The 11195-nt window shown below is 40.2% G+C and overlaps 1 protein-coding gene across 1 annotated transcript in view; it reads left to right on the top strand.

Annotated features, from left to right (window-relative positions):
* Positions 1-8131: 8131 nt before the first annotated feature.
* The window catches only part of LOC138031305 (ZP domain-containing protein-like), a 9697-nt gene continuing 6633 nt past the window's right edge, over positions 8132-11195 (top strand). Inside the window, exon 1 of the mRNA XM_068879014.1 lies at positions 8132-8620. Coding sequence (XP_068735115.1) covers positions 8572-8620 — 49 coding nt within the window. The 5' untranslated portion in view covers positions 8132-8571. The remainder of the gene's footprint in view (positions 8621-11195) is intronic.

Below are 11195 nucleotides of genomic sequence, written 5' to 3'. Positions count from 1 at the left end.
ATCTCTGGGAAGTTTCCAGTTTCATGACAATTTATGACAAAGGCAAAGTCTCGATCAAGTGTACCACGCAAAAAGAACAATGAGCACAAGATTCGCATTTACAAGCCGATCACATAACGTCACCAACTGAGGACAGCAAAAATTCGCAACTTGCTCGTTAACTGTAAAACATTTTGGCAAACGCGTGTAACCACGCTGAACGAGCGCGTGTTCATTTTGTATTCCGGTCATTTGGGCCATTTCTTCATTTCCTTGCGTCACGCTCAAGTGGCTATTATATTATTGTTTCTGTCGCGTGCATTTCTAATTTTTAACAATTGTTCGAGAGACCGCACCCTGTGATAAAATTGATCATGAACACTGCCTAGCTTTTAGCAATGAAGTTTTGTTTAGAAAACTGGCCTTCCCATTTCATAATGGCGGATCAAATTTTCCCACGGTTCCGAACCGTCTCATATTAGAAACACATTACATCAACGCCAAGGGCAACTTGACCTTTCTCCAAACAACACGGAAAGGTTAGAAAACAAATAAGAGTCATGATAAATCCAATAACTCGTCTGCGCTAAAGTAGAATGATCGATCAAACAACTGATAAAAATCCAGATTCATTTTTCTTTAAGCTCACGCCCTTGATCAAAACTGGCGCCGTGATATGTTTTGTCTATCATGTCTTACTTTCTTAAATTCCATTCAGCTTAAATAAACTGCTTCTAACATTACACAGCTATATTTAAGAATAGAGGTGAAATAATCCGATATGCATGAAAAGGCGCTGAGAACGAGAAATGCTTTTAAAAGTCCGCCCCAGTTGTTTTTACTCGAATCGGCCTTTTGAAGAAGTTTCTCAACAGTTCTCTCAATATTAAAGCCCGTCTTCTGCCCGTTTCTGAGATATCATCGGAGGAGGGTGTTGTTTCCGCCCTTTTCCTCTTGAGGCATAGAACCGAAACATTTTTTGCCGTGGTCACACTGCAGACTTTTTACCTTTCCAGTGTGACCCATTTTTCCCCAAGTGGCTACGGAAAATTCATTTCCCAGGTAATTATCCAATAACAGCTCGTCGGCGAATGTCTATGACAGATCCGGACATACGACACTCTGTGAGGTCATCTGGTAAACCTTTTTGCCGTCACAAAAATTTGGTTTTATCAACGGAGTTGATAATGTAAATTGGCCACCGTACAGAGATTCTAAAAGGTCAGAAGGGCTAACGCTCGAAAGATCAGCTTTTAGAATCTCTGTACCGCGGCCAATTTACATAATCAACTCAACTCCGTTGATAAAACCAAATTTTTGTATACTACTTCCCCACCCGACGCAGCACCACAGTGTCTTTAGAAACTACCCCCTTCATTCTTTTTGCCGTCAGTTAACTTTGTTTTAGCGCGAGGACGACGGCACAATTCAGAGCAAGTATTTGCTTTTCGTTTAGAATTTGAAATTTCACTTCAGTCTTAGGTGGATTTGGAATCTTGCGGTAACCAAGGTTATTACAACGGCTTGCTATTCAACTCTCGGCGCGAAGAAAGCCGTCCATAACCAGATCTGGTCAATTTTGCCTTAGGTAAATCGATTTTACCTGAGCAAAAGTGTGCAGTGTGACCACGGCTAAAATTGCGATTTCACAACTTTCATGCGGTGTGTCACCGCATATTCGCCTCTTCTCAAATTTATCAATCCACATCAAGCTGTGCAGTTTAGGCTTTCGTGTCGTGTGCTTATTGGCTAAGTATTTTTTAAAATGTGATCACCTTACAAAACAACCATGTTTTATTAATTTCTCTACATGATTCCAGTGACAATTAGTTCAGAATTTGTGATCGGGATGAGGCCTCATACAGCGGGCCAATGCATCCCAGGCAGCTTTACTACCGAGTAGGCGAGCGTTCAGGAGGGCATGTATGCCAATACGGATAATAGCTGTCGTTAATTCAGTGTCAGCTAAAAAAAAAAATGATGGCTAAAAAAAGTCGCGTTTTGAGTGACTTTGAGTGCTCGTTTCCGCTTACATTCCCCAGACTGACTCTTAAGAGAGACTAACAGATCACATGGGTTTACATGATGGCTAAAAATCTAAAGAAACATAAAAAGGAAGCCTCCACATATGACAAACATGCTGGACTTAAGTCACGTGATCTGTAAGACCAAATGTCAAATTCAATGCTTAGCTTAGCTTCAAAGTCCTGATAATTTCGTGGCCTGGAAATCGTGGCAGATAAATTGCACCACTATTTACATTCGTTGACCATCGGCCTATCAATCATTGGTTTGACCGTGACTATCTTTCACTACCTCCTCCTTTTTCGAACTTCATTCATGGCTTATGCATGGTTATGGAAAGCACCGCTGCGTCTGTCTTTCCCTTCAGTGAAAGTGCACGGTCTAATTGTCCTAACGTAATACGATTAATACAAAGAAATGCCTCCAGGCAGATCTATCCTCGACATATACGGACAATTCCATAATTTGTTACACACCGGGTTACACGTAAAAAGTACACTTGGCCCCCTGGCCTGGCTATCAGCACGTTCAGTTTCTGTTCACCACCTCCATTGCACGGCTCGTTGTGATTTTCACATGATTGTTTTTCCGCAACATTTACACTCTTTTCGGCCAGTCTTTTCTGAGAAAGAAAAATTTCAAGAGGATCAGAAGAGCTAAATGCTCTACTTAATTCATTTACCAAGTAATTGCGTTTTAGAAACAAAATGACCAACTTGGTAATGGCTTGTATTATCCATTTCATATAGTACAGGACCACAGGCTTTTGGCACGAACATTACATCAGTGTGTTGAAATTTAGTTGGAGCGTGTCAGCAGCGATGACTGATTGAGCAAGATCACAGCAGAAAACGCAAATTCATTGAAAGTGGGATTCCAAATTAGCAATGTAAATACCGGTATCATTCATGAGCATGCATACAGTTTACGACCACTGCCTTTTTGTAGGAAACAGGGCTCAGGTATGTCAGTAACAGCCGTGGTCACACTGCAGACTTTTTACCTAGGTAAACTCGACTTATTGACAGTTTACGTCGGGAAACTGATTTTTTTTAGTGTGACCGATATTTCCCCATCTGGAGCTTGGATATGTCACGAGAACAATAGAGTTTCCCTTGACAGCCTACCCCAAAGCGTTAACTAGAGAAAATTCATTTCCCCAGGTAATCCAAACCCAGGGTAGCGTGACCTTTCACGATTTTTTCACTTAGGTAAAATGAAACGCGAGATGAATTTACTTTGGACAATTTTGGGCTTATGTGCCGTGTAAGACGGACTAGTGATGTCATATTATAATTTGGCCCCAGGTAAATCGCCTTTACCTTGGTAAACGTCTGCAGTGTGACCGCGGCTAATGAAGCGGCTAATGAAGCTCTGGAGTATCCGAGCCTCGTGTGCCTTCGTGCTTTCCACCCCTATACAGTTTATGACCTTTGAGCCCTGATCGTCACTTTTCCATCCCATAAAAGGTGTCGAGGGTGGAAGCGGAAAAATTGGATCTCAGTAATCGTTATTCCTACCATTTTCCGAGTTATTCATTATCAAAATTTTGTTCCATATTCATTTTTCTGTATTCGTTATTCTTTAACGTAAACCGTAAATTCTTTATTCCGAATGTTCGAAAGCTAAATATTCATTAGTCATTTTCTTTATTAAGTCGTTACAAGTAAGTTTTTATTCATTGTTCCGCTTCCACTCCCGAAAAGCTAACTGACTATGTACTCAGTACGATTTTCCAGGATAAGATTCTATTGATCCTTCCATCACTCTTTGAGTCTTTGAGTTTTTGTTGCTATTGTTGGTGTTACTTTTTTTTGCTCCGATGATCTTTCAACTTATGATCCTTATTAAATGACAAGTAGCAATCATACCATGAAAGAGACGACAAGTTGGTAAAGAGATAAATTATACAGTTCAAGCAAATGTTAGTAACCGCTGTTTGTGTTTTATTCTTATTCAAACTTAAATGGCCCCAAGAACCAGTCTATGATGCTCTTGTCTGCTTATCTATTAATTTTGAGACTTCTGACACTTTTAGGAAGGATTTATTCTATTTCGCAATTTGTTGTTTGTTTCTTTGTTTCTTTGTTTATTGAAACCATTTGCAGCTGAAAAGCTGAATAAGTTAGAGTAAACAATACTGGCATACCTATGAGTAATCGTATTGTAAAACGCGGGAAAACGACATAAAAGCGTTTCATGTATGTATAATGCTGGCTGTCACCTGACTCTTGGTATTCCTGTGCAAGGACACTTTGAAATACCTGTATATATTTGAGTGTTGGCATGAATTGTAAAGTTCCTGTTGTCAACATTTACATGAACCCGGACTAACGGCAAACCATCCGATCTCGCGGCCAAAAATGAAACGGAGCCGGAGCGGAGCACCCATCGATTTACTCGCAGCGTGTTTAAATAATCACGCGATAAAATATCCTGCCAGCTGCGCTGGCTATTGTAGCTTTTAGCAGGAGTGGCGCGCTATGTCACACTATTTTTGAACTCTCTCAGAACTCTATCTCTCTCTCTCTCTCTCTCTCTCTCTCTCTCTCTCTCTCTCTCTCTCTGAGAGATGCCCACTGAAATTTCATCTCACGCCTTTTCTGCGAATAGAGTGCTAAATTGGAAATTCATACCTTCCGGCGAAGATTCATCGCACAAACACGCCAAGGCACTGTATGTTCAAATGCGCCCTTTTTTCAGCAGGGCACCCCTGCAAACATATCTATTAATTACAAAGAATACACTGAGAAAATTTTACGACAACGTGGCTGAGAAGGAAATGCCTACAGTGATGAAAAATACGACAATTTATCTGCCGACCTGCTCAATCAATATCAGTTCTTAAAGTATCATGAGACACAATGAAAACATGAAGGGTGTTTGATAGACGGCTTCATGAAGTAAATTCTCAATCACCTCGCAACGATTTGGGGAAACAGGATTTCAGTCCTTCACTAAAGAGCTTTCCAATTACTCTGTATCATGATGTGGCTTAATTTTTCGCATTTTGACTAGTGATGAAGGTGTCCTTCTTCTCATTGTCACGACTATCAATAGAGGGACTTCATTTCTTCCTAGTCAAAGCTGAAGATCTTTCAGTAGAAGGCATGACACAAACGTTAAATCCACGCCGCTGCAGGAAGGAAAGATATCATAAAGAGCCTTATTTCTGAAGCAAGCTTTTAATCGTTGTTCCGCTTAAGGTGGGATTACTTTAAATTCGTTTTAGTTGGCATGATGACTGTACTTCGCCAGAGCCTCTGAGCGAGGGCGTTTCCACCGTCTGTCTAACAATACTTATTCATGCGTCTTTCCTCAGAGGGGATTAAAGATTTAGTACCATATTTTTCAATGCAATGTAATGTAAATCTTTCTTGTTCGGAATAATTAATGCCGTGTGTTCGGAGGCTTTGGAAAATACCGCCTAGTGAATGAGTTGTGGAACACACTGAGTTTGCTTGAGCTCGAGTTACCGCCTGATGTTGAAACGGCATCCAACAGTTAAGGGTTTTGTTTGCTTCGTGCTGTTGAGAAAAAATAATGCAAACTTGTTACTGAAATGCCAAATGGTGCCTTTAGCTCCCACGCAATTCCAAAATCTTTGTTTGTTCAGACATATTTAAACAGCGAGCTTTGCTGACGCAGAAAAAGCTAATTCCGGAAACTTGTCCGACACTCTCGCGCGTTGAGTGAGGTAGGACTTCCGATTGCAAACCGTTCATTGACAGCAGAGAATTCATCAAGGGAAAACAAATGACCGATACCATCAAAGCACGGAATGCATGTGGTTGGATTGTGGATGACAAATCTGTTTCAGTAGAAACTCAATTTTCCCTCTTAAAGCCCTACTCCCTATGCAATTTAAAGGCGATTTGAGGGGAATGTTTTAAAGCAACCTCAGACAAATTTCAAAGCCTGTTATCTCATAAGCTGAGATAACTAAACAGACGCATAGGTCTTAGCGATAAAATTATTTTCGGAAATGATGTGTCTGGGAGAGCTGTTTTAAGTTCTTGGTTTAGCAGTGCTTAGACTTGTCTTTGTTGTCCGCTTATCCAAGCAATTGAAACATTGGGAGAACTGAAAGCATTACAGATTATTTAGACTTGCCACAAGTCGACTTCACGAGAATCCCATGTCTTGGTGAGCGAAGCGTGATTTTTCGGACGCGAGGCGGATGAGCGAGAGGCGATCGTCCTTCGTCCCGCGCGCCATCTACATGAGATGAAGGACTTTTCGAAAGTCTACAGATTATTAGGTGTCAAGTTGCTGAATTTTCTTCATTGTACATCGAACCCTTGTTTAAAAACCTTGTTGCACGTTTTCCGAGCTCAGGAATACTTAGCGATTAAAAAGCTTCAAGATTGAATTTGCCAGTTTAACAAGCACCACTGAGCTACATCCTTTTACAAGCATTAAAATAATCCATTGAAATGGAGAAAAACCAGGGTGGTTTGTTAATATGTATGCATCGTAAGGTGTTCCTATTTCGCTATAGATTCACCTCAAACGTCTTCAGGGAGGAATTTGAAACTGTACGGAACAATAAATTGGTCCACTAAGCGAACTTAGCAAATAAAAACACGGTAGGTGATGAAATGTAAGAGTAAAACATCCGTCAAAAAAAGAACCTCGCGCTCACTGACTCACGAGTTCGAGTTACAAATAAACATATTCTACCTTGGGTGCCAGACAGAAGATTGCTTTTCCGTGAACCGAGGGACTAATACGCCGATTGGAAGCCAACAGTTAACGCAACGTTGGTCTCGAAGCGCGCGACGTTCTCTCAGACTCTTCTGGATCCAGGGTATTAAACGAAAGTTGAAAAATCACATTACAATGGCATTGTCTAACATAACCTCGCAAAATTACTCCGGACACACATGATGTTGAAAATTCCGGAATCGAAAGTTCCCACCGCTGCACTGCATTTCCTTGCTGTGACGGTAACTTTTTTTTGTTTTTTGTTTCTTTGTTTTTTTGTTTTTTTGTTTTTTTTGGGGGTGGGGGGGTCAATTGTAACACTTTTGAGACAACAAATGCCTTGCAAAATTATCTTAGCGAGATCTCAAATATTGACCTCTTGACACGAAATTAAGAAATAATGTAAGTGTTGTACGCAGAAACCTTTTATTCGAAATAGCTTCAAAGATTTAAAGCTGAGAAGCCAACTTTGGAACACTTTCCTGAAGCCAATGCCAGCTCGTTACAGATCTGACCTTTGACCCTGCCTTACCACAAATGATATCTTGTTTTTCTAGAATGAGTGCTAAAGAAGAATCGCCAAACCTGAAGAAATCCACTCACGCTTTTGCTTTCTTTTGTTTGGTAACACATAGCGTAAGAAATTGCTTTGAAGACCTTTGGACAGATTTCCCTGGCCCCTGCCGTGACAAAATGAACCGTCTTAAGAGCAAGTATTTTTTTGGTCCCTTAATGAGGACAGATTAATCAGCCGTGTCAAATGCAGTGCATGATTGCTTGACTGATATCCTTGAAGATGAGATTCTGAAGATGAACAAACCAACTATCGCTCCGTTTTCGACAATGAAGCTTATTGATTGTTTTACGTTTTTATTTATGACATTGAGCCAATTTAGATCTTTTAGTAGTATGCAAATATCTTTTATAAGCGTTATTTTTATTTGCCTCAGGCTTAACTCAAAGTTCTATTGCTTTGTTTATACTTAATCTTTATTTTTCCGAAAATTAAAGCCTATCTTTTTTGAAGACGAGAGCAGGTAGTTTTCTTTCCCTCGTTGAAAACAAAAAGATTTGTTTCGCCGGAAAGGTAGAACGTTGAATGACTCGCTTTTGACGTAGATTCCTCCCGTGCTCTGATCGAAGCTAAGCGCCTTCTCGATTACTAAATATTCATGAACGCCCCTTTTACAGAGGACTGCAAACAGTTGAGCTTTGTTTGAAAACTGTATAACTTTAAATTAATTAGCACGAAAGCCTCGCTGATCTAAACACGTGGAAAACGATCCTGCGTTCGGCAGCTAAAAAAGTCAAGTATAACGTACGAACGTAAAATACAACTTACAATAGAACAAGATTCGATTTCTATTTCTTATCTGTTTTAGTTTTATGCGACTGTAACCGACACTTGTCAGTCATCGCAGACAGCTAATTTTACATGACTGGCCGAGAGTACTTCAACTTCGCGTCAGCGTGAACAGAGGAATTTTCCGTCACTTCAATGTTTTATTGTTTAAATTCGGAGTCAATCGAAATATTTGGAAGTTAAGACTTCCTCTGCACTAACATCTCTCTCTTTCCCTTTTTAAATACATATTTCATATATTTACTACTTAATCACGCAAGTGTCATGTGGGATGGAGTTGTTTGTTGTCGCGCCACACATCGTCGAACACCATTGGCTGTCGCTTGTTTTTGCATGTCTAATCAGCATTCATTATTATAACTTGCGCTTAGGACTGACTCTTCACTCGGTTCACCGGCTGGGTTCTGTCAACATCGTCGCAGCCCATACTTGACTCTTTGGTCAGCCTTGAAGGTAGACTAGGGAACTGTAAACCAAGTAACTATCGCGCAGCGAAGATGTTTTCTTACTATTTGGTAGTTTTGATGCTCCTGGGCCTTTCAAATGGTAAGCTGTTTTCACTACCTCAATCGCCCTTAGTATTTGATTACTACAACAAGTTTACTCCAATTCTAATTATTCAATGTAATTCATCCCGAGATTGTGAAGTTCTTTGTATATCTGCTCGAGACTCACTTAATGTGGGGAGCACCCAAACCTTCTCAGGCACTCAACAAGGGTCAAGTCTCTTCATAGCGCATATTCTATATCGTGATGACTGCCTGTGGAGTGTATTCACAATTTTTGCTATCAGTGTGTTGCAAAGTGAGTGCCTAAAGCTGTTGCAAACATTATCGTTTGGTTGAGCGGCTTTTCGCTCTCACTGGTTTCGCTTCTTGAGCGCATGTGCTTTCTAATGCATCAATATCAACAGCCGCTTTTGTTCTGTTTTAAAGCTTAACATGATGGTCTATTTCACAAAAAGGAATTCACTAATCACAAAGCGTTGAGTCGATCTTGTAGCAAACACGGCTACAGCTTATTTCAGAAATATTTAAATAATTAATTTTTTCTGAAATAGCATTAGTGAAAAGCTGGCGAAAGCTCTGGTAGCGTCGAGAAAACAGTCTCGATGTCACGCACCAGTGCAAACACGATTTGTGAATTAGGCGGCGGTAAGCAGAAGCTTGGTACTTTGTAGATAATTAACGTCGTGTTTGCTTATCCAACAATCAACTTTTTCCTCCTTTACGAATTTCGCGTTCACATCACTGTTTTCAGTGCCTTAATGTTTGCGTTCATTTCTTGTAGGTGTGGTAACGAATATACTTAACCGTAAATGTCAACGTTAAGTTCTTTCGTCCTTGAAATTAATGAATATTTATAGTCAAAGGTTAGCAGTTTTCTTTAGGAATTTCAAGGATGTGTTTAGCATCATTGGAAAATATTTGCGGTAAGTGAAGGGCGTTGGAGCGAGCGCTTTGAAGAGCTACTATACCCGTATAGGTTCTAGAAAAAAACAGTTTTTGCTGCAAAATATAGGCGAGCACTTTTAGAGATAGATATGTTTTTAAATTAAGCAAAGAGGGTGAAACTTTAATTGATTATTCACTTGAAAACTTTGGATTCCCGCTGAGAGTATTTGTTCCTTGGGCTGGTCTCGAAACAAAGACCCATGAAATAGCCGTTAAGGCAAGCAAAGTGGTCACAAATCGTTTTGAGATTCAAAAGTGTTGGAAAGCTCCTAGGTAAGTCGACGTCTGTTGATAAAAACAGATTCGACTGGCATATTTGCGTTTCTTTAAGAGTGACCTTTGCCGTCGCACCAATGATATTCGATATCGAGGGCATAAAGAGGCTTTCACCGGCAGACTTGCAGATTTGGAGACTTGTTCTTTACGATGCAAAAAATGAACAAAACGAGTTGGAGATATTCGACATATTTTCAAAGCGATCTTTGTCATGAAATTATCGTCTTGCAATGACACAAGAAATCATTCTGTACAACATGTATGCCTCAAATCCAGCACGGGAGGGCTTTTGTTATAATTGGCTTTCAAATGACCGCGCGCGTCTTTCTGCAAACCACAATCTCGACATGTGTCATAAATCGGGGGCGCAAAATAATACATTGCGACTAAAATGACCATAATCTTCACTATGTTTGTTTGCGCCCTATAATATCCACTGATCAAAACGATCTCTTTAGATTTGGATGGGTTTGTGAACTGAACCACATCACACTTAGAAAATTAAGCAAAGTTAATTGACAACATGCATCCCTTAGACCATTGAAATGGAGGGGTAGGCGAGGCAGGAATGTGCTGGAAAGTCCAAGATGCTGCCAGTTACACAAAAGGATCTGTTTTCAATTCGTGTGACTCTAGATGATGAAAGGTTTGCAATCGATATTGTCTAATCCTCTAAGTGCAGCGATATATGGTTTCGTCTATGTATGGACGTCAAGGCCTAAATATGAGTTCAGCTGCAAATCAAGCATTGCACTTTGAATAGGAGTTTATTGGCAAAATGCGCTGCCTGAAAAATGAACTTTAATTTTCAAATATATCTGATCTGAAATACGATACGAATTAATTATTTAAAAATCCTAATAGGACAATCGTTGGATTACTCGATTTGTTTAAAGTGTATTACTGTGATAGTAATTGAGATAGCCTGCGAAGGCAGGCGTATTTCCGGCGATCGTTTGTCTTCCCCGAGAAACAGAGGAGAAAAACGACGGCTGGAAATACGTCTGCGTTTGCTGGATATAATTAAGAGGGCCTTGCCCTTGTTGTTTTGATTGAAGTATATGAACAAAATCCCCACGCCCAAATGGAAAGCCAGCGGAGTTAGGAATATGGCTGGTTGGTATATAGCATCTCTCAGATCCGGGATGACTGGGCATTCAAATCTTCCAACATGGATAATGCACAAGGAATCGAAAAAATTTAGACCAATGGAAGATTAGTAGAAAAACGAGAATTTCAAACATTTGAACAAGTCGAAATCGTTTAAAATACCATACAATGTCCCGCGCTTAAAGACTACTCGGTCCTTTCTCTCGATCGACGGCTACAAGTTCGTAGGCAGTTTAAGTCATAAAATCAAACCGAGCCTGGATGCCTCTAAGGCTTCTCGG

This window comes from Montipora capricornis, chromosome 14 (genome assembly GCF_036669925.1).
Source record: "Montipora capricornis isolate CH-2021 chromosome 14, ASM3666992v2, whole genome shotgun sequence".
Taxonomy (NCBI): Eukaryota; Metazoa; Cnidaria; class Anthozoa; order Scleractinia; family Acroporidae; genus Montipora; species Montipora capricornis.
Note: the sequence above shows the minus strand (reverse complement) of the source record. Positions and strands in the feature narration are given on the sequence as shown.